General features: G+C 42.4%; 1 protein-coding gene across 1 annotated transcript; it reads left to right on the forward strand.

The window, feature by feature from the left end:
- Positions 1–1,133: 1,133 nt before the first annotated feature.
- On the forward strand, positions 1,134–21,975 carry LOC139443385 (insulin-like growth factor-binding protein-related protein 1). Its single transcript, XM_071224374.1, has 2 exons — positions 1,134–1,544; positions 20,441–21,975. The coding sequence occupies exons 1-2, from the start codon at positions 1,337–1,339 to the stop codon at positions 20,884–20,886; spliced, it is 654 nt and encodes a 217-aa protein (XP_071080475.1). The 5' UTR covers positions 1,134–1,336; the 3' UTR covers positions 20,887–21,975.
- Positions 21,976–25,063: the final 3,088 nt, after the last annotated feature.

Genomic DNA, 25,063 nt, shown 5'->3' on the forward strand with positions numbered 1-25,063 from the left:
TCACGCTTTCACTCTCTCGCGGAATGTTATACAAGACCTTCTGGATGCGGCAAAAACAAAACAAAACTATAGAGACCACCTTTCCGGTGTATATGAGGTCGTAACGTTCGTTGCGTAGAAACTCTTATGTGAAGAAAGAACAACCCCGTGAGAAAAATAGTTCTGTCGTTCTGCATGAGTAGACTCCATGTTTTAAATACTTATGAGCATTAATCTTTAGCTAATCTTTGGGGAAATCAGTCAGGAGGTCCCTCGTAAACTGTGCTAACCACCAGTATATGCCTATTGAAGTGTGTACAGGAATATTTTACGTCAAGAATTTGTCGCCATCTGCACGTCAAAAGCCTGCTATTCAGATATCGAGAGTAAAATGTGCCAATATCTCAATTTGTGTAGCTTTTTTTCCATTCATGTTTTGGCAACAGCGTGAGAAAAAGAGATTTCTCTAAGACGGGATCGTATGACATAGCCCCTCTCCCAGAGGGGAGCTAATCCCTTCAATACACTCTAAACGCACACGATAATTAAAGCTAAGCGGCTGAAAATCTTCTCTTTTCTACCGCCCCGTGGAACGGAGCGGGCCTCGTGCTCTCAAAACACCTCGAAATATAGGCAAACAAGCTTCGACGTCAGTTGATTGTGGTCGCAAGAAAGCGGCCTTCCATCAAAAGGGAAATGAATATTTAATGCCGAAATCCACCTGTCGTCTGTCCCGTTCCTTTCCGAATTGGCAGACACTAACACCATCATCACTTTGACAATAGCAGGATTAACGAAGCCCCTTTATGCAATACTATCGTTTGTCATAGCCGGCTCGTCAAAGTGACGAGCGTCGTTGTGAGGCGATCTTTCTCGCCGCCCGTACAAACACACTTGTTTCCTATACCGCTCAGTTTGTACAACGTCGGCACGCTTGAATATTAAGTCATCTAGCCAGACGCACTTTCGTTCGAATACCTGAACTTGTAACTTCACTCACTGCGACTTGACACCCCTCATAATGGTACGACCCATTTTACCCCGCGACCGATTCATCAACGGTCCGAGTGGACTCGCCCTCCCATCCCAGCCAATGAAACAAGTGAATACATCCATCAATTAGTTGACCAATTGCGGTGGCATCAGCTATCGTATAAAGCACGTTTGTCGTATGGGAATTACTAGTGCATAGTACACTGACAAAACAGCGCTGCTGTGATAACATCAGTCGACATGTCTGCCACCACGATCATGTAGTTTGTGAACACAACCGATAAACGAGGCCACATAGCGTGACACGAGACGTGCATTGCACGTGCAGGAACTGATCGCATGAGATAATATTATATTATGCAGGATGAATGGAGTTGGAAACTTATTCTGCTCTTTGGTCGTCTGTATTGTCATTTTTGGAATAACTAGCGGAAGAAAGTTATCAAAGTGTGGAAAATGTGATGAGAGTCGTTGTCCGATTCTGCACTATTGTGTCGGCGATGTCGTCAAGGACCACTGTGGGTGTTGTGCAGTATGCTCCAGCGACGTCTACCAGCCAACCAAGAAAAAAAGTAAGTTCTTTATCAGAGCCAGGGTTTGATTTTGAAAGGTGTACTTAATACCCAGCCCAAGTCAAGAGGTGGCTTCGATCGGGGCCCAGTTAAAATGTAAGGTGTGTGACAAAGGAGGGGTTCGTCCCCTTGCACCCCACCCTATCCCCACCCCACCCTCCTCTAGATCCGCCAGTGTTCGTGCTAGGTCGAACGTTACACGTGATCAAACTGACAAAATCAAATCAATAATCGTTATTGGGAGTAAGATTATAGACTTTTTTTCAAAATCAATATGGTTTGAAACTGTGTGATTTCATCGCTCAGAGTAGATGGTTTGATTCCATTGTGTCTTTTATTCTGTAATTTATTCCCCTAAAACCAACACATTCCGATGTGCTAAGTTCACTGTTTTTATCCAGTGGGTTTTCACGACTTGTTTTGTAACGATGTTGTGCACATGTTGGGTTGTAAACCGCAATATACTGTCGGCTTAGACTTGTATATTACATTTGGCATAATAACCCGGGAACTCGAGGCAAGGGTACGTTACCGCAGAGAGTATACCAAGATGAAACACTTTAAATGTCTGATGTATTAGTCTCAATGAGTCTCTATGCAAAACTATGTGCCATCCACTTTCTCTGATGAACAAAAAAATCATTATAACATGTTTTTGTTGTATGTGTTTGTGTGGTAGTTAGTGTCCCAGTCATTTAATCCATTTTTTAAATAACCAGTCCCCCTAAAATGCCCTGAATATTATAGAAAATAAAATACACTTAATTTACATATGCCTCAATTCAAGGATAGGAAATAGTTTTTTCCACAAGACAGAAGAACCTCTTGAAAGTGTGTTAATCCTTTGAAGCGGTTCCTGTGGTATGGTATTTGACGAGCGGGCTTGAGTCCAATACAACTCGACCCGGTGTAGCGTAGTATTGCGAGATTGTGGGACGGATAGCGCAATAGCAGCAATCATTTCCCGTCATCATCTGCTACAGTCTCTCTCTCTCTCTCTCTCTCTCTCTCTCTCTCTCTCTCTCTCTCTCTCTCTCTCTCTCTCCATACGTATTCCCTAAGTATGTCAGGCTGAGGCAATGCATAGACGATTTATTCGTATATCATAAAGTTTACCTAGCGACAGTTAGTCCACGGCACGGGAGATCTGTTAAGGTTTTTTTCTTCTTAGTGTCTATAAATATTACATATATTTTACAAGTCATACTGACATGCATATCTGTACAACATTAAATCGAGCCGACCGGTCCCTGTAATGGTAGCAAGCTTTTGCTGTTGATATGCACTTGTTCTGCATGTAATACAAAGCATGCATACTTGCTGTATGTATATTTCTCTCGGCCTATACATCAAGGCGTCGGCGTCGATTGTCTATTGAAACAGAAATCTGCCACCCCATATGGTGTCAGGAATACTGACGGGTTAGGTGCCTAGATTGAAGTTTAAGTGTTTGGCTGTGACCTCAGCGATGTCAGCCTGACATTTAGCGTTAAATGGGCATTTAATGTCAACTAAATATGTTACTTTGTGTCTTAGACAACATGAAATGTCTCGCTGTAGCCTTCGGTTATTCGTGTGCTATTGTTTCACGATAACCAATTTTGACATTCAGTGTTAACACAGATATATCACATTAATTTAAACTGTATCGCTCTGCAAACATTAGCGAACTCAAACTTGTGAGTTTTTAGGTGTCTGACTTTTTTGTTGTTGCAACTCGATAGCACTCAAGTATTCAACTCCGCACTCGCCATTGAACTTTTAGCACGTAATAACTGACAACTTCAGACATGATTTTTTTAAATTCTAACAATTACAACTTCATGCTATACTTTTTTGGGTGGATATTTTGCTGGTTGAGATGTTTAAAGGGGTGTCAGTGAAGTGGTAGTGTCCCTTGATGGTCAGCTGGGTAAACGCTCCTGTCTCAAGCATCCATCTGGTACACAATGTAAATAGTGTTCTCTTGAAATCCTTAATGATGTGTAAAAATGTGAGAGTGGTTCGTGTCTCCATTATTCATACCGTGAACGACTATAGCTGTCCTTTAAAAAACATCATTTTTTCGAGTTCACAATTTCCTGCGTTAAATTATACATCACGTAGCATGCACTTGTGGATATTATGATGATTGATAATAAACTGGCGGGGAAAAAATGGTCATTCGATTGTGATGCATTTAACGCGAGTATCATAGTTGTGTTTTGGAGCTTAAATTGCAGTAACGTTTTGAAAACGTTTGTATTTTTTTAGGTAAAATCCAATTTTCAGGTGTATATTTTCTTTCACCCCACTGTTTAGGTGTGTTTCACAGAAAGTTCCTCAGCCACGAAGCTCCATGGTTCTGTTTGTCTATCTAAATTACACCCCGCCTGTCGTTTTTACCTACTCTCATTTATCAGATAGTGCAACCAAATTTGCGCAGCTATCAAATGTGATAAGGACAAACTTGACTCGGAATACTAGAGTTATGCCGTAACAGCGAGGCAACCCAGGCCAAGTGGCTTCCTTGTATTTACCCACACCTTTGGATCGACGAACAGTACACGTTAGACTTACATTTAGACCAGATACAAAGTGATCTTATTTAAAAATATATATCTACAAAATTCAAAATAAAATCAAAATAGAGTCCAGAATCAAGACTCACAGTGACTGCATGTCCCCGTAATATCATGTCTTCCGTCAAATATTCTCCTTGGTGCGTCTCGAAACCATGCTATGTCTACATTTTTGCAAGACTATGATTTAACATGTGAACTTGTCGTTATTTTGTTTTAAGTTTTTAATCCACTTTCTGATGAAATGATTAATATATTGAGCTTGTTAATTTATCATTAGTTCAAAGTTGACAATGGCGGCCCTTTCGTTTAAAGCGCCGCAAATCGCTGTGTAGAGAGTTGCGTCCCACTATGATCCTATTCGAACCCAGATTCTCGCTTATTATGACCCTTGGTCATTGAGCACTATGTCGTGGTCGTGGATGTAACCAAGTGGTAAACGTCAAAGACATGCGTCACTTAAAGCTTCTTTCTGCATCCAGCTGACGCACTGCATGCGAAATAACTGAAATACCGTTCACAACTCATCTCTCTCACTCACCCATTAGCTTAAGCGGCGAGTGCGATATATTTTTACATTTTACACCCGAGACCTTCCTAATCGTTTTAGTTAATGCTCCCTATATGTCACCATAGACACATTGGCCGCGGGCAGTATAATGGCCAACCTGCTTTCGATTCAACACCATTTGGACTGTTGACGTTCATATGACCAGTGATCTTATTGCAACGTTGTTTTCAGTGAAATTCAGCCCTCTCTATCCTCTTTGGGATTCCGGGTTAGAATAACCTCATTCATCACCACTCGCCCCTTTCCGTAACCTGCAAGAAGATATTCGGCTTGTCCCGGAATAACACGAGTTAGTCACGAATGAGAATAACCTATGTTTGTCGTACGAGGGATCGGATGGTCACGTGTGCTGGGTCCATTGCTTGACGTCGTACCACGACGGCGTCGGACGTTGCTCATAATACCAGTCACTGGTTTGTCTGGTCCAGGCTCTATTCTGTAAGGCCCCCGTGATGTATAGCCGGAGTATTGTTAAACTACAAACAAGCAGTGTTCTATGTTATTTCAATGAGTGAGTGAGTGAGTGAGTTGGGTTTAACGCTGCTTTTAACAGTATTCCAGTTATATCACAGCGTGTCAGCTTAATGTGGGAGGAAAGCCCGAAGTGATGCAGGTCTCAGACGTTTACCACTTCGGTGAAACCCACGAGCACGGGTATGGTGCTGACAAACCTAGAAACATAATCAGGGCGAACCGGGATTCGCGGCGCCTTAGACGACTGGGCCACCCGTGCCCCCTATGTTATTTCAAAGGCGTCACGGTTGGCCTACAGGCAGGACAGCGTCCTCGCCTCCACACCCTATGTACTTGAACTGGTGAGTTCACATGCTCACATGCAGCCGACCAAGTGCTGTTTCCTGATTCTCACTCCTACAGGATGTCCTGTTGTTCATCATGCAGACATCACGATTATCATCAGTGGTAGTGGATACCATATAGTCCCCTAAATAAACTTATGGAACTAGTTAAATACAAATAATCTTAACCCTAAACACTCTTAATAACCTAGAGCTGATTAGAGGGTGAATGTAGGCTGCTGGAGCTGGGAATGGGATGCTAATGGAATGGGGGTGATTGTCTTATTCAATACATGCTCTTGGGTCTGTAAGAGTGACTGGTGGTAGGTATACTGTCATTGTATATCTTCCGGAAATGTAACGACAGAGAGCATACACACATGCTCTCGGTATTTTTTCTTGTGATTTTTAACTTATTCCCTTTGACGTGATTCCGCTGACCTTTCTCAATGACATGTCACTTTTACAAAGAACTTCTTAAACATGTTCTTGTGGTTCATTATTGGTCTTAGAATATCAGCTGTCCAGGACGTTCTTTAAGAATGCCATATTGCTTGAACTGTCATTTCTCGAACATGTTGTTAAGCGTTTTGTATGACATTCCTTGGAAATACCGCTTAGTTGGTTCTATAAATACATTGAAAATCTCTTAGTAATAACGGCAACGTCGTTTTGCTTTCCCTTAAACAATCCTTGAAAATGTTAACAAAGCATAATGCATGTTTTAGTTTAATCAGGGTCCCGTACCACAAAGCGATCTCAGTGCTGAGTTGATTTTATCCCTACGATTTCACATGCAATTCCAACAGCGCTAAGAAAGCTTTGTGAAACTGGGTCCAGATCTTGATTCCAAAACTATCAAAGAAGATTTTCCGGCCCGTTTAACCATGGATTAATTCTGTATCACACAAAACTAAACTCACGATTGGTGTTGCCTTTATAATTATTCCAGGCTGTATCATCTTGGTAGGTCTACCAACCATACCACGGTGCGTCACTGAGAGTGGAAAACTGATTCTTGAAATGATTACAGAGAACATTGTCTATGATATTAGCGCGAAGACGACCGCAACTCTCATACTTTCACATAGACTTACGACAGTCGGAGAGGTAAGGTCGTTTCTTGGAATAGGCCCTGCGGGTACACTTGCTCAAAACGATCTAAGCGCCTTTACTACTCTAAGTCTCAGTATGGGAACAATATTCTTATGCCCAAATATGTTTGACAAATTTGTTTTTAAATATAAATTTGTGTTCTTGACTCACTTGTGTATATATCAACTTGATCTCGTCGAATAAATAGATAAAATAAATGCCGATGCGACGTTAAGTTGTAACTCACTCACTCACTCAGTCTATGAGTTAGGGTCGACTTCGGGCTAAATATTAGATCAGTTTGAGGAACGGGACCCCGGGTTGTATCACAAAGGTATTGGCGTGTATCTCTCACTCTTTAACGCAGACTTACGGTAGTCGCAGCGCCGAGACAGCTTTGTGGAGCCTTGAATTTAAAGGTTTCATGCGACTATGATTTTCCTCTCTTGTCTCAATGCTTCTCTGACACCCTCTGTGTACCGTTATGCGGATTATGCGCATATTGTATCACTGTTGTGTCGCGCACCTGCGTTGTTGTGGAGGACTTATCACGTATACATTGTAGATAATTAGATTCCATACCTATCATTAGCAATGAACTGATTGCCCTTCTGGCGAGATCACAAATGGCGTTATTTATACACAGGCACGTCACGTGTCTGTGAAATGGGTGAAAGTGATAACTGTATCCGTTGATAATCAACGTGTATTTACACAACGTCAGTTTATTTTTTGTAATTGGAAACGGGTAATTACTATTCAGCAGCATATGGACGTTGTTACTGTTAGTCTATTATCATGCACATGTTATACACGTGTACAAGCGTGTATTCCGATCTTAACGGACGGAGGGGTAGCTTAGAAAGTGCGGGTTCGATTCCAAACATGGGCACAGTGTGTGAAGCCCATTATTGATGATTCGCATGGTATTGTAGGAATATTTCCATTACGGCGTCACCCTATGTTCTTGAGGAGCTAGGCTCAGTTGTTGTTGGGTTAGAGCCAGAGCGCGCAAGACCGCCTCCGTGGTCTAGCGGTAGAGCGTCCGCCCGGAGAGTTGAAGGTCGGGGTTCGATCCCCGGCCGTGTCATACCAAAAGACTTTTAAGAAATGGTACTGTAGTTTCCCTGCCTGGCTCTCGGCATTAGAGGCTAAAACCTCACCTCACCTTAGCATGCAAGCAATATTTTACATTGAACACACACTGCCATTTTGAAAGAGGTCAAATGTAACAAATGTTATATTCGATATGTTACATGTCTGTGTTTTTTAAGTGTTTTATTATCTAGATAAGTCTAGTAATGGCCGAAGGCCCTACTAACAAGACACACACAAATTCGCCAGGAAATAGCCTCTTGGGTCACCTAAACATAACATTAAGACAAAATCGAGGGACAGGGGCTCTGGCTCCTTCACATCTGTTGCGTAATGTTGTCACGGGTAATATACCCACATGGGTGTGAAAACACACCACATTACGTTACACCTATTGCTTAATAAACTTCCATCTGTCCGGCTTAACTGTGGTGACAAGAGGCTGCGCAAGTCGCCACTGAAGTGGTGCCGGTTCAGCGCACCTGCTCTCTGGACCACAGCAAACACCATCATTACATGTCGGTGCACTCATGCAGAACAGTCTTGCACAAGCTCCTTATGGTAAGACGCGGAGGCGTTCCAACAACCACCATTGTCGCGGAGGTGGAGAACTGTTTGACACGGAACAGTTGAAAGTGATGGTGTTCAGTTTCAAAAGTGTCAGGTGTTTGGTTTTCTGGATTAAAAGCTCTCTTGACGTCTCACTCCGTAAATCTCTGTGTGAAATATTAGTTACGTTGAAAGGTCTGGCTTACACATGTGTGCGTCAATTTCCTGAGTGTTTTACCTTTAGTCTGTGTTATTTGTTAACCGCTGGTGGCTTTTGTTGCTTATGGTTAAGCTTTCCGTTTTGAAAACACCGGTCAATTTAAACCCGTGTCACGCTACTGAAGTGCTTTAATGGACGTCAAGTGCATCATGTCTAGAAGACCCAATGGATGACCTTGTGACCTGGAAGAAAATCGTCTGCCGATAATCATGGGACAATTTGACTTAATAAATTCAATTTTTGATTTCTATGAACGACCTTGTGACCCGCCGGGCTTCTTGGTCAAGGCGTTTGATGTCCCAAGGAATGTATAACTGTCGTCTGCTCATACAATGACCCTTCACCTCTGCTACTTCGCACAATCTCATTCCGCGCGTGGAATTAAAATCTCACATCCATATGAATTCTAGGCATTTGTTATCTTGAAATTACAACTGTGACCCGAGGACTTTGGAATAATAGTTCCGCGCTATGTCTGACGTCACAGATGGAATTTAAATGTGCAAATAGCCACTAGACTAATAGGACGATACCACCTGGATGGGTCGCTTAAAGCAAACAGGCTCCCTACCAGAAGGTTAACCTGAAATACACACGATACCATTCAATTGGTTTTTAAGTGGTAGAACCATAGCAGCAAATCAGACACTTATCAGTCACACATTGTACCATGTCGCAGGTCTTTCTTATCAAACTTTGTCACGGTTGAGATCTGTGTTGTGCGGGACTTTGACTCTTTGGTGTATTGATTCATCAGATCAACCATTCATAATGTCTCGTTAAAAAACAAACAAATTTTTATTTTAATTCTTGTCGTTTTATGAATACGAAGGGGGCTTATCAAGTGTCGCAGTATGGAATAAAAATCGTTAAATGATCGTCTGTGCGGGAGGGGATAAGGATATCTTATTATGCAAGCAGGGTGTATCAAATTAATGTCACATAATGGGGATTGTGTGGTCACAATGGAGGCTGAATATGAGGAGTTCTTTTGGATGAGTGAACACTATCCGAGCGAGCTTTCAGATAGAACATGTTCTACGACGCAATAACGATCGTTACTCCCGAAGTCTACCTCAACTATAAGTACGTCTGAATTTAAGTAGGGAACTCATAGTGCTCAAACATTATTTATTGAGCTTTTACACTAGAGCTACTGGTTCCAACCCAGGGTTGAAAGACATTCCCAAACAATGTCACGAAAAGACGAAAATAATTTCGACAAATCTTGCAACACCGAACATGATCTTAACTGTTTATTTGCCCATGGACAAGACATTTTATTTCCAGTCCCCTTGGTTCTGATCGGTAATATGTACAAACTTAATAATTCAGAAAAGAAATTATATAACTTGTTGAAGGACTTTTATCTTTGAAGCGTATGTCTGACATATTAACCAAATTCTCTGGATGAAGTAATTACGACTCTATGTAATGACGACAATGTCGCAGCCAGCGAAGACGGGGGTGTCGAGAGACATATCTGATGTATATTGCTTGGCACTTGACGCCACCACACATCGTCGACGAAGTTGTGAGGTGTTGACGAGACGGGGCGTTACAGAATAACATGACAGATAGATCTTTTCGCGAGACTGTCATGTGACGACACCATGCCAACTTGTTTGGTTAACTCCGACTCGTATTTCTCTTGTGTCCTGAGCCCCGGAAGTGACGTTGTTGTATGTAATTCTGGATCTTGGAATGCCGTTACCTCGGTTGTACGTATAATTCTGCCAATTACAACATTAAGCCGATGAGATATGTCGGGATTCCTACGATACTGATGTATTTTTAGGCCGGCTTTTCATCAGAGAAGAATGGAGAATGTTGCATGGCTTGTCTTGGGCCGAAGTAGGATCAAATAACAAGGATTCTTTTTTTCCGACGACCAGAACAGATCAGACGACCGAATGAAATTAATTGATTTTTTTAATAACATAACGGAAGGTGGCCTGGCGTTTAACGCGTTTACCAGTCACAACGGAGAGCATGGGTGGATCCACACGTCCAATCTTTGTTTTCCCCGCCGTGATTCAACACTGCTACACGGGAAAACCCCACAAAATACGCTTGTTCACTGAAGTTTAGAGTTAGTTCATTGAATCCCATGCTTATCACTAACGAAGGGACGGCGGGGTAGCCGGGTGGTTAAAGCGATTGCTCGTCACGCCGAAGACCTGTCTTCAGTTCCAATCATGCGTACATTGTGTGAGACCCATTGCTGGTGTATCTCCAAACTGGTTCCCTGGATATGCTGCGCTGGCCTTACACTGATCAGTGTATAGCACCAGCGCAGCATACCCAGGGAACCAGACTGGTGTACCTCCTCTGTCATAAGACTGGGATATTGTTCAAATCCAACTTATTCACTCACTCAGTAAACCTAAGGAGTGATCAGGTTGCTTAGGCCAAAGACGCGTGGGCTGTATGTTCTAGTGTTATATCGTACCCTGACGTATATTTAGTGTGCCTGTCAGTGGTTTCTTGGCCTAGATTCGAACCCAGACATTGCGCAGTGGTATCGGTAACAAGTTCGATAAGCCATCCTGCCATCCACTATGATGAGGTAACTACTCGTGTCCTTCCTCTGTGCAGAAGGGAAAGTGAGTGAGTGAGTGAGTGAGTGAGTATGGTTTTATGCCGCTCTTAGCAATATTCCAGCAATATCACGGGACACCAGAAATGGGCTTCACACATTGTACCCATGTCGGGAATCGAACCCGGGTCTTCGGCGTGACGAGCGAACGCTTTAACCACTAGGCTACCCGACCGCCCCAGAAGGGAAAGAAGAATGTCGTTCTCAATACCAATGCTTGGTAAGACTCCGGAGACCCGTGAAGATTCCGGGGTACAATAGGTCTTCAGCAACCCATACTTACCGTAAAAGGGGACTATGCTTGTCGTAAAGGGCGACTAACGGGATCGGGTGGTCAAGCACGCTGACTTGGTTGATACATGTCATCGATTCCAATTGCGTGGATCGATGCTCTTGATGTCAATCACTGGATTGTGTGGTCCAGACTCGACTATTTTTACTAGACTTTACTATTTTTATTTTTTGGTTGTTATTTTTTGCTTTTTATCAACTAATGTGTTTCAACAAATCATTATTATTATTATCATCATTACTTTCTACATATGCTTCTCTCATATTTATGTGGCAATAGAAACAGCAGCAGAGATATCCTCAGATCCCTTTATAACTGGAGCAGGTGTATAGTCCGATTCTGCAGGCCTGAAGTTGATTTAGGATAAAAGGAGGCGCTACACGCAGCCATGCATGAAGGGACGGACGCCCAATTTACGCCGAAGATGCGAGAAAGACTAAGTCAATATTTATTTAATTCCCGCTACCATCCCAAGGATAACGGTCTGTGCCTTTCTACTCCCGATAACGGTTCACCCCTGTCTGGGAAATTAATGGAGACGGCAGATCGAAACGGTGACGGCGAACAGTGGCGGTATCTTTATTGACGTTCATATATCGGAACCAGAGCATTATGGTGGTCCGAAGCATGTGCTCGAAGGATAAGTGCTTCGATCAGTACGCACTGAATTCCTGTTTTATATGGTTCGCTGCTATGACAGCCTAATTCGTGGCAATTTTCTCCCGTAAACCTTTCAAAACACGGCCGTACGGTGTCGCTCACCAATCGCGAGGCATAGTCTTTTATGTCCGATTTGTCAAAATAGCAACTTTTGACATAATCGAGGACATCCTCTCATGAATATTTCAGTCTAAGGTCGGAATATTACAGATTTTTCTTTAATCAACATTCCGGAGTTGTTGCGTCACTGAGCTACAAGCGCTAATGATGTCTGTCTGCCGCTGGTGCGTTACAGTCAGAGGTGTTGGCTTCCACACCAATTGGGTATTATCTGGGCTGTTGATGGTCGGGCCAGTATCGAAACAGACACGGATCAAGCACTGTCTTATTACTATGGTCGAATTTGTAGTCGTACTACGCGTATTAACGTTGGGAGACGGTAATGTTCTGGTGCACTTTCTGCCCATATCATCTTCAAGATGGCAGCAGCCATAGGGACAGTGACAAAATATACAGTTTGTGTCCAACATGCCAGATCGAGGCTTGAACACGCACTCTTGCATTCGTCACCACTCGCCCCTTTCCGTAACCTGCAAGAAGACTCGTCCCCCTATTGATGAATGTCATGTGCGAAAATACGACAAACCAATCAGAATGCGCGTATGATTCGTCAAAGGATCCCCCAGAAATATTTTTTGATTTTACATATGTCTTGCATCTAAAAATATACCCTAGGCACAGTTAAATGTGTTCATTCATACTGTATAATTCCGCATGTTCCGATGTGCTTTAAACTGCATCTGCAATATATATAATATATGGGGAAATATATGTGAACTATAACGCAACGAGTTGACAATTGTTTTAGGTATGCCCGTTTGCGCTAAGACGGAACCTGGTCGCAAAATGGCCATGAGAGGGGCACGAGTCGCTATTCGGCTTGTCCCGGAAAAACACGAGTTTGTCACGAATGGCACTCTTGGTTCGTGTCCATCTTCAATGCTTCTGTCACGTTATCTAATGGCGTCAAACCCAGACTCGACCAGTTCCATCTGAAGTTTGAGACATGCAAACCAATCGAATTCGTACCATGAAAACCAATTCCGCTCTTAATATTCAATCCATTTGAATTTGTACTATTCAAACAAGCTGAATTAATATCACGATAATAGTCGAATTCGTAGCATGCAAACAAGTTGAAATCGAAAGTGTACACAGTGTAGCAATGTAGTCAATGTCATTATGATGTATAAACAACCTTTGATAAAGGAATTATCTTTGATCTCCATCCCCTCAACGATTATTCATCGCAGTCTCATAAAATATGGATATACATATATGGATACAGATGGTATAAAAGGCATACATCACCGTTTCACGTGTTTGTATAACACGGGACACGAATGGTGAAGTGATCTAGAGCCACGCAAATTGCTGTACATCCCTTAAAAAATGCCAGGTCTTGTAATCCTGGAAAGGAATCATTATTCTCCCTGATTATGACCCTTGGTCTTGGGGTCGTAAGTTTCACGAAAATGGTAACTTGGGCGTGCGTCTCCGACCTGCAGCATCTCGGGCTTTCAATCATTTAAATGACACGTCGTGATATACGTGAACTATTATACTGCCATGAGTGAGTGGATTTAGTTTACCCCGCTTTAACAGTATTCCTGCTTTATGTGATGGGAAAACCCATAGTGATGCAGGTCTCAGACGTTAAGCACTTTGGTGGAACCCACGATGGTGCTGACAAACCTAGAAACGTAATCGGGGAGTACCGGGATTCGAACCCACAATCATAGGTTTCTGGCGTGCCCAAGGGACGCAACTTTGCACAGCGAATCGCGGCGCCTTAGACGACTGGGCAACCCGTGCCCCCTGATACACATGATCATCACGTGAACAAGTTGTAATTTGGCTCCACTCTCAACTTTCTTTAAATGGAGATGTTTCATGTTCAGACGTTGCTTGTCAGTGTTTGTGATTAAATCAGTCTAAAACTATACCAATCTCCGTCCATTGAAGGCATCTCCAATATGGAAAGACGATTCGTCACGTGCACATCACGGTTTATCAATCTTCGTGACATCGTGTGTGTGTGTGAATCTTTTCAATCGGAATATCTCGGCACTTTCCGTGATATTTTACAAAGGATACTTGGTTGTTTGTTTGATGGATTAGATAAGTAGCAAGTGGGAATTCAGTATGGCGCTGCAGTACTTCGTCGTGTCATGCTCACGTAGATACAATGACATTTCCAGTTTGGAGTTTCGGATTGTGTGGAGCAAATAGTATTCACCAACTTAATACTTGTGTTGTATTAACGTTAGCTTTTGCTGCATTAAACAAAGTTGAATTAATGAGTCGAACAATATGTCACGTTAAGCGGTTATTTCAACTGAAGCTTGGTAACCAGTTTGTGTCTTGCAATCTGAGAGCCAAAGTACATCGTATGCCTGCGTTTATCCACTGTACTCGTAGCTGTTATCGACCATATAACCGAAGAGCACTTCAACTCTGGACTGGGAGTCACGATAATAATTAGAATGGAAACTAATGACACATTGTCATTAAATGTACTCTCTGACGTCCGCGCCTCTAAACATGGCATCCGAGGCGTACTTTCGTAATCTATACCCGATCTGTTCCGAAAGACTCGTTAAATCTCGCCTCCTCCCCCACTGTGCATGCTATACGTTATATGTTCTCGTCATTGAAGAACAAAGACAATCACGAAATACTTAACATTCAGCAATGAAAAGGTATTGCTTTAAAATTGTTTTATTTATATGGTAACTGCGCCGTGTAGATTCTTCCTTCAGTAAGGTGGTCTTAGCAACAAGCAACAGCAGGATTTATGTGACGCTGGCGGTATCGGCTCTCAATCAAAGCTGTTACAAGGCTAACGAGTTATGCAGGCCGGGTTCGGTAACTTGCGAAATAGACACATACACGTGCAAAAAACATCGCATGCATGGGAAATGAAGCACTCTCAGCGGACGCAGCCGAGATGAGGAACGCTCCCATCCCCGTCCAGGTTTTGCTACAGTGGGGACGAACGTGAGAGTTGAAAGTAATGGTTTATTAGTGGTAATCGGCCAGAGCTGATACGGTTAATCAAAAAAGAGGTCTGTGGAGGGACCACCCTGTTTAATCCCATCCGCGAACTAACCTCGTTCGCCCGATACCTATACCGTCTTTATTGAGGTTTTGCAGCTAATAACTGTTATATAAACATCTAAACAGATGCACAACTGCATCTTATGACTGCCGCCACAGGGGGTCCTTGGTTCTGCATCAGCGTGCAGCCAGGGGAAGGCGCTTCACCCTTTTATTACTTTTATACTCATTAGACTTTTTGGAGGTGGTCCAACCATATGTTAACAATTCGAAGTGTACAGGGGCATTTTATAGCCATACTATTTTCACTATTCGTCTTTTCTCTTCTTAATTTTGGGAGATGTGGAAGCCTAGTGGTTAAAGCGTTTGCTCGTCAGACAGAAGACTAGGTTTCGATTCCCCTCAAGGGATCAATTTGTAAAGCCCTCTCTTGTGTTAACCACGGAATGGTGACCGGAATTGCTCAAAGCGGCGTAAAAATACATTTACTCACTCACTTAGCGTTCTTATTTTTTCCCACGCCTTATTTTTGCTGCCTTGCCGGTTTATATTGAAGTGTGTAGTTTATGTCCCAAATCTTGAGAAGCGTGACAGCATTTTGAAATAAAGTACTATTATATCAAAACGCGCATCACAAATGTATTTTGATGATTCACTCTTTACTCTCAGGCGTCAATATACAAAGGTAAATATAAGCACGGTGTTAATGGGAGAGTCGGTTAATAGTGATGATTATCAATTAGTCCCGCGCATGTGGACTATTTTCTGAGGAACCTATTTGGATGCTTCTGTGTGGATAACGTTAATTTGACAGTCGAAGTAATGTTTTATGTATGATCACGGATGTCACCTGTTCCGGTTCACAAATGAATAACTTATCCTTACGATTACTATGGTCGGGAATTAAAGTTTGTTTGTTTGTTGGTTTGTTTGTTTGTTTGTTGTTTAACGTCACACTCACCAATATTCCAGCCATATGCCGGTGGTCTGTAAATAGTTAATTCTTAACCGGACAAATTTGTAATTGTCATCATGAGCAACGATCTTCGCAGCGTGTCCGTTAGTCGCCTCCCTCGACAAGCATGGGTTGCTGAAGGCCAGTTCTTACCCGGATCTACGCGGGGGTCGGGATTTACAAAGTAAGCATCATGAGCTACAGTGAATACAATGGAGATTGGGTGGTCAAAATGGCGGCTAGGTATAGACAGATCAATGTGTGGCATCGCCCCTTGCACAGTTGAATAATTATTCACACCTTTCACCGCCATGGCGCCGACACCCGGTTCCCTACGCGTTTCATTATATAACTGTGAAACACCCTTGACTGAATTCGCTATTTCAAAAAGCTGCATCGACGACACTAAACGCATCCCACACCATCCCTACAACGCAGTGCGTCTACACATCCTACCATCTGTGTAGGTGTCGCACCCATGCAGACTAAGTACAAGGATTTTCGTTCAGGAGACGTGGGAGTGCGTGTGTTCCGCTCTGTCCTAACACCGATGCTATGGCGAAGAACCAAACACACATGCCCAAGTATACATTTTCTGGAATATTTTCAGAACAATTGCTTTAAAGAAATCACGTATGTTCCCGCGAGCCCTAAAATTCCCACACTACATTCCCGCCATTGAAAAACAAGTGTTTCGTTACCATAGCAACACGTGGCTCAAACGTGGCGTTCAACCACTTGGCTCGGTTCGGTCACGGCTCTGTATGTCATGGTTCGGTTAGTGCGACTTTTAAGGCCATGTCAGACAGGCTTGTCGTCAGCGGCTCCACAATCAACTCCCGACATGCCGCTGTTATGGCTGGTATTGTTATAACATTTCACCAGCGAGACGTCCACGGGGAGTATTTATTCCTAATAATAACAAATCTTTAACAAATTATCCTCCTTCTATTCCAGTCGCATTCGCACCGGTCGTAATAATTACTGCACTAGAGCTGCCCCTTCCTTAAACCTCCGCTTGTGTTCTCAGGGGGTTACGAAGATAAAATACATTTGATGTCACTGATTAAGCGCATATTTACACAACATATACACGTTATGAACCTTCTGATTACATTCATCAAATGGTAGTTAGCGATTGTATAGGATCCTGTCATGGTGGGAGAAGATTGTCGCTGGGACTGTTGGTGTAAGAGCTGTCGATACAGAAATGTCGATCAGTACGTGGTTCTGTTTGAGGAGGTCGAGTATGTGGTAGTCCTTCTGTCTCCTCGACGTCGGTATCATGTAGATCTATATATTGAGTCGAGCACCTGTTCCGTGATGTTGTATACAGTGTGTCTGGTTATAAGAGGGGAACATTGGAGAGGGAGCGATATAGTGGGGTCTTTATCCCAATGGCTAAGGGATCGACCATTTGTTATTTTGGGGGGGCCTGGGATTTTATCTTAAAATATTAATTGTCCTCAAAAATTCTTAAAAAAGATTGGGCTTCGACTGTTGAAAAAATATTGCCTGCCACAAAACAATACATTGTTGCAAGGATCAGTGGTCGAAATGAAATCACTATTTATGAACACCTTTTTGAGTGTGATTTCGGAAAAGAATGGTCAACCGGGTGAAATAGGTGAAAAACAATTTAAAAAGTTTATTTATAAAAAACGTGTTAAAGGACATCGCTTCCAATATAGACCTCCTTTGAAAGGTTTTTTTATTGTTAAAAATACTGAACACATTATGCGGGGACGTTTCTTTTTTTTTACAGAAATAATCAATTTTTGTTTAATTTCAAAAATGGATTGCCAGACGAACAACATATGTGCCCGTGCTTCCTGACGGTGTATACTTGTATTTAGAGAACAGCAATATTACAAACCGGGTGTAAATGCAGTGACCACTGCCTCATAACAAGTGTTGCTAAGAACCCAGAACTTTGAAAATCTAGTTCGACAAAGCGACTGGGAGACTTATGTAGAGTTGAAGAGCATAAGCAGTCTCCTGGAAGTAACCCATGTTCACACTGCCGGAGAAATGTGTCAGACATGACTGCGTGTTCTGAACGGTACTGAAAGTGCGAAAATATCAGATCGACAGCGAAAAAAGGTATTCTATAGCCTTGTGCACCAAGCGTTACCCGTAAGACTATCCACACATGAAGAGTAAGAGAACCACTTCAAGAGTATTGTGTCATGCTTAGATATAAGTAAGCTGAAAATAAACAAGGTTCATATTCGTAGGAAGCGTATGAGGCGAAGACTATGTGCATTGTTCAATCTGGTGGAAAGGTTACTTAAACAGAAGGATTTTAGTCTAATGAAACATATGATTGATATCAACATTGTTCACACAGGCAGAATAGTACCCTTAACCTGACGCGTTCCATTCCAGTGTTACAGACATCGAGTCTACAGACACGTTTTCCTTACAAAAATGATGTGCGACGCAATTATCTTAGCTCATACCATATGTTCCCGTGTTTTGCTATAATGCTGTAACAGTGAAATAACAGTTTGTGACGGGTGCCACCGGTGGGACAGGATACGCCCACCTTTCCCACAACATCTGGTGTCATCACTTCTTGGTAGTGATTCATATACACATGCTCATGATAAAAGTCGGAATCGTATAATTGAACAGAGATTACAGATGAATATGGAAATTGTTTTCTTGCTTTTATTATCCCCCCCCCCCTCTTACCCCCCCCCTTCCTCCCCCTCCCCCCCCCCCCCCCCCCCCCCCCACCACCACCACCACCACCACCACCACCACAAAGTGGAAGGGGGGTATAGGAATGGGTGCTGTCCGTTCGCCAGTCCGTCGCGTTTCGTTTCCGAAACAGGACTGAAAACCTATGAGAGATATCTTAACCAAACTTGGCACATAGATAGGTTTAGTGGTGAACTGTGCCTTTTGATACTTTCAGATTTTATTTTATTTTAAAAATTCGAGTTTACATGGCAACGACTTTGACTTAGACTGAAAATGTCGGTAGTGCTCCTTTCCGGAGCAGATCTTGAAAACCGTACAATATGTATTGCCTTGCACACAGCCGGACATGTCATATTGGCAGGGGATATGAGTCTTTCATGCTTATTTACACAGAATTAGTGTTAAGAGAGCTTCGACTCGGATCAGATGTCATAACTAGTAAATTTGATTCAAATCATTCAAAATAAAGACAAGATGGGTGACAGCTTTATTCTATTATGGTGTGACGTTTCGGTACAGATGCTGTCTGTAGATGTTGTCATTCATACATTATCTTGTCTTCACTGCCACGGACCAACTTCTGACAATATCAATCAGACACTTCATTCAAAGTCCATTTTGTCTGTCTATTGACTCACGTTTCAGTATAAATATCAATCTAGCAGTTAATTAGGCCCCAGCTAGATAAGGCAATATGTTAGTTTACTACAAGACGCAAATTACAGCGTCTGGACCGAGAACTGGAACAGGCACAAGTTCGTCGAGCCTACTTTAACACATCAGTCACATGAACAGATTATGCCTTTAAACTGTTTCATAATGTCAAATGAATAACGCTGGTATTTCATTAAGTGATGTGAGCACCATCTCCTTGCACCTGATATCGTTGCATGTACTTGTCCGGTGTTACCGATTGCCCGTGCACATCAAACACACCTGTGCTTGCAGATATAGCCTACAGCAGATACAGGATTGGTTTGGGTTTTGTTGTCGATGCGCCAGCGTACACGTACGCTGGTGCATGTTTTACATTTAAGTTCTTTGACAGGATTACCTTGCATAGTTGCATCCCTTAGTCGTGCTAGGATTCGGGAAGAATATGGACCATAGAATGCACGTCAGATCCGACTAAACTGGACTGAGGTGGTTACAATGTGTGTCTCTGCGTGTCGTCGTGCCCTGTTATTCCTGTCTGTGACTCAAATGTTCATAATACCCTGGTATCTCTGTAACATTGCCGATGAAGCGGCGTAAAGCATCACTCACACAGTGATGTTCCATTTGTTACTTCGTAACTCGACACGGAGTCCTAGCCGTCTTTTACTGTTTACTGGGTGTCCCTTTGGCGTGTCAGACTCCGATTATCGTGGGTTCGAATCCCAGAATCGCTTTGATATTTTTCTAGGTTTGTAAGCACCATACCCGTGTTTGAGGGTTTGACCAAATTGATAAACGTCTCAATCTCATTAAATTCAGAATTAGTTCTCGCTTTAGCGGTAGCGAGAACTAAGATTGGATCGTAACGAGACCGGTAAGCGTCTGAGACCTGCATCACTTCGGGCTTTACTCCCACATTAAACTGACACTCGCCTTATAATCCTGAGCCTATATGTCTCAATATTTCGATATCTCACTAAGCTGCTTTTACACGACTGATTTCCTTCTAATTTCAGACGGAGCCTGTGAGCAGGTGAAGTGTCCCAAGTTCAAAGTATGTGTGGAGAACATGCAGGGGCTGCCTCTGTGCACGTGCCCCAGTGACTACATCTGCCGCAGTAGACGACAGCGAGAGGTGTGCGGCACCGACAACATCACGTACACATCACGGTGTCACTTGCGCATTGCCGCTTGCAACATTGGAAAACGTATCAGGGTCAGCCACAAGGGGCCTTGCGACGTTCAACAAGACGCAGCAGGTGTAGTAGAGAAGAAGAAGAAACGAAGAAAGGCTAAAAGGAAGAATAAAAAGAATAAAAAATCGAAAAATGCTAAAGCAAAGAGGAGGAATAAGAGAAGGGAACGAAGACGAAACAATAAATCTATTCGGAAGAAGCGACGATACAGAAACGGTAAACTCCGATTTGAACAGACATTTGGGCATTATAAGTGGAAATCCTAGACGTGTAGTTGTAGCTACTGGACATATCGGACAGGGCATACAAGTGGATGTATATTTGTCATTAAATGTTAGTGCTATGTCTACGTTGCATTGATACAGCTCGTTCCGTTTGTATTATTCGTATCACGTGGATCCCTACTTTTGCGGAAACCACGTCAATCAGACGACTGGTTGATATGACCTATTAGAAGATGCCACGTTTTGTGTTAAATGGGTAACAGTGACCACATAGAGACGTGATATGTCGATCCTATGGATTTTATGTTTGAGACATCCTCGGTTGTGCGTGAATTTTTAACTCCACGATCTGAGAAGTACCTTGAGACCACTTGACATAACATCATTTGTCTGAATAACGCTCTTTAAAAAAACAGAGCCCTGATGACCTGTCGAAAGTAAGCGTTCTTCAAGGTGTCTGATTCGCCGAGACAAACTGGGCTTGTGTTTGGTGTCATGGTACCGAATCTCACGAAAGGATTGAGGAACTATGTTTTGTATTTCATTGGCAAAGCGCGCATTCATCGACGAGACCAGTCTGGTGACCCATGGCGTATTAATCCCAAAGTGCACCAATCACAACATGGACTTAAATAATACCATGAATTCAGAGGATGTGTTTGAGATTTGACTTCAAATATAGATGGATATGATATGACGTTACTTACTTAACCGCGTCCTTAGTATTCTGACCCCGCCATCATGATATATAGTGTATCTTATTAAGAATTCTTTAAGTGAAATATCACAGTCAATAGCGAGCATTCAACACACCTTATTTGTTAGTCATACATTGCAACCTCGTTAGTCGGGACCGCGTTAAACCGGTAACGCGCTTTCCGCACTAGTACTGTCGGGAACGGCTATGTAAACTTAAGGAGATTTGACAACATATTCGTGATTCGTTAACCCGGACATTAGTTTATCCGGACAATTGCAAAAGAAGGTTGAGTCCGGATTAACGAGGTTTCACTGAATCAGCATCTTGTTTGAAAGTGATCGCTTTCTGTACATCACAATACTCACTATATACTAGACGTCAAAGTATCTGTGTTATATTCAAACAGGAAATAAACGTTTTTATTCCGTTAATGCGCATGTGTCGTTTCATTTAACACAGCAGGTGTCATCTGCGCATGCGTTATTCAGGTGACGGTGTTCGTAAACCAATCTGTCAGAAATCTTATTCAGATGCGGTCCACGTGGGATAAATCTAAAATACATCACTCTCAAAATATATTGCCAGCTGTGTTTCCACTTTAGTGGAGGAAAGATAGAGAACATATGACAATATGTTTCTTCAGACCACTTAGGAGGGGTGTTGAACCTCGTCTTCGATGCAGAAGTTGTTTTCGTATACTTGTTCATACTTTGTGTGCTTGACGAATGCGGTCGTTGTGTGCGTGTTTAAGTTTAATAATTACAGTTCAGAATCTGTATGTTTCTCCTTAGGGTGTCGTGCACCGTGACGACATCTTGTGTACGAGTCGATAAATAAATATGATTCAGGTGATGAGTCGGCTGGCACACCAGTACTAGTCGATAAATAAACTTGGCGTTGGCACATGACGATCTTGTACTTGTCGATTATTAAATAACCTGATTTGATTAGCTTCAAGGTCATAAGCGTATAAATACACGAATCGCGCAATTTGGAAATTGATATTTTTGTACAACCAATGTCTCTTGTGATAATATTAAGTCTTTTCGGTTTGATATTTTCTGATAGATTGCCTTAGTGTAACGTTTGTTCATGCATTCAGTAATGAAAGGTCGGTTGGGTAACCTTGCTGTTCGCATTCACAATGAAAGCTCTGGTTCGATTCCCGACAAGGGTACAAGTAGACTAACATCTAGTCTCCGAAATGATCATATCTTACAGAAAAAAACAGTTGTTAAATTATCTCTTGATTTTCAGATATTGCAATAATCTAGACTCTATTATAGACTTACATGGGCTGTATTGGATATATGTGTTTCAGGGTCTGTATATCACAATGTTTGCAGCTAATTCTTGGTGTCATACGCCATGATATGGTTGGAGTATTGCTAGTAGCGGTGCAGAGTTATGCTAACTCACTCAGAATGTACGAGTTATAATTGACTCGGTAGGGCGCAACCGTCTTTTTAACACGAGTATGAAATTACTTGATAAGCTATTACCTTGATTTGGGTAATCATAGATTAGGTCTTAGTTTAGGGCCAACTGAATAGTGACCTTGACCTTGACTGGACCACTAAGCGATCTTAGTGCTACGACTATCGTAAGTCTGTTAAAGGTTTGGGAGTAAACGACAGTCGTACCACGAAGATGTCTTAGGGGAACAAGACTCATTGGCACTGTGATGATCAATTATAAATAATCTCTCCTGACAATGTTTAAGCTTTTAATAAACTTAAGTCGTTTGGGCCAGTTTTCCAGAGGGAAAGGAAGATCTGTCTATTGTATGTACGAGACAGGGGGGAAGTGATGAATGAGAAGGAGGAGGCGAAGACGAGTATTCCGGTGGCTGTTCCATTTTTTTTATACCAATAAAGTACTGTCATGTCACGAGTCCTACAGGTTACACACAACCAAATGTTTTCACATAGACTTCTATAGTAACGTTATATATTTTTTTAAATAACTAAGCATTCAACAGCTATTACCTGTACGTGTGTGCACAGTTTGGCCTTAAACAGCAATAAAAACATAAAAAAAATGACTAGCTTAGCCAGCTCCTTTTCCGAGTACAGGAAGCTAAACACACCACCCCCAGACTCGCACCAAATGTCACCTACTTGAAAATAGCTGTGGTCAAATTCAGCATAAGTCATCATGTTGAAAAAGACAGTACTTAATATAGAAAAACATGGTCAGTTTTAATAACTGGATGGATGTACATTTGAAAGACATAAAAATCTTACAGAATATCCTCCAATCACAGCCTGCAGATATCTCTCGATCTGCACTGAAGGCCCCCTACGAAAACTGCACTGTCCAAACTGGTTCTGATTTGGTGTAGTAGAACCTACAGCGGTCTTAGACTGGCGGGTGCTCTGTCGGTAGGGCAAGACATGCTCACCCTTCTCGCGAAGACATTGTGTCATCATTGATTTTCAGTGATCCATTCATATGATTTTCACCGCTATTTTACCTTTTAAACCCGATGGAATGGGATCTGTTTCGTTGGACAATCTAGCCAAATACTCAAGCTCCACCACATGCATATTTGTGACGATTGAACACGACAAACGACACCTTTCACATTCATCTCAATCTCAAGGCCAAGGTGTAAATCTTGAGGTATTTGCAGCTGCATTGTTGTATACAGTGGATTGGCTGGAGTACACTATCGGCGTGTAGTTGTACTACACGCGACGCAAAGGACGAACGCCCATTGGATCAGAGCATTTAGCTGTGATCTTAAGATTCCTAATATCACGTTCCTTCATCCATAGAATTACACATAGACACGTGGTATTGTATCCTTTGTCAAGATGGGGCTCTTGCCCATTGGGTTCCACCAAAGTGTAACCGCCTACGAACTACGTCACTTCCGGGGTTTTCATCATAAGAAACTGCCGGGTAAAAGACAGTATACAGTATGTGTCATGGTGGATAAAAATGAAAGAAAGAAGAAATGATTATTCGATGTTGATATATTTGAGTCGCCGTGTTTTGGACCTAAAGTATGCAGTGTTTCGGAGGCTGTTTTCAGTAGTAAAATATTGATAACGTTTGTAATTTTTAGGTCGAATCCATTTTTCAAGTGTATTCTTCATTTTGCCCGACATGGAAAGATAATTTATATAACTGTTAAACCCAGCAAATGCACTCACTAACACAGCAAGTTTCATGTTCCATCAGGACATACATGTTCAAGCCAAAGGTATGCTGTAAAATGTACCCGATAGCACAGTTTCCGAAACACTTTAAGTGGGTTAGCACACTAAGGTAGCACACCAATGTTCCAGCTGAGTCGACAGGTAATGTTATGAGGGTGGCGAGTTGGAGGTACAAGATACCGTTCACCGTAACACTAGGTGTTACGACACGTTCTCACCTGCACGCATGATGGGGCCCTTCCAGCAAGATATCTCAGCGGGTCCCCGACCCCTTTCTTTGTTTGTTGTTTGACGCCGCACTCAGCAATATTCCAGCTATATGACGGCAGTCTGTAAATAATCACGTCTGGAC

The sequence above is a fragment of the Haliotis cracherodii genome, unplaced genomic scaffold, assembly GCF_022045235.1.
Source record: "Haliotis cracherodii isolate W230 unplaced genomic scaffold, xgHalCrac1.p SCAF_5, whole genome shotgun sequence".
Lineage (NCBI taxonomy): Eukaryota > Metazoa > Mollusca > Gastropoda > Lepetellida > Haliotidae > Haliotis > Haliotis cracherodii.

Excerpts from the sequence above, each read along its gene's own strand:
- LOC139443385 (XM_071224374.1), top strand. The coding sequence starts at position 1,337 with ATGAATGGAGTTGGAAACTTATTCTGCTCTTTGGTCGTCTGTATTGTC. Across the intron at positions 1,545-20,440 it reads CCAGCCAACCAAGAAAAAAA|ACGGAGCCTGTGAGCAGGTG; the intron begins GTAAGTTCTTTA and ends TTCTAATTTCAG.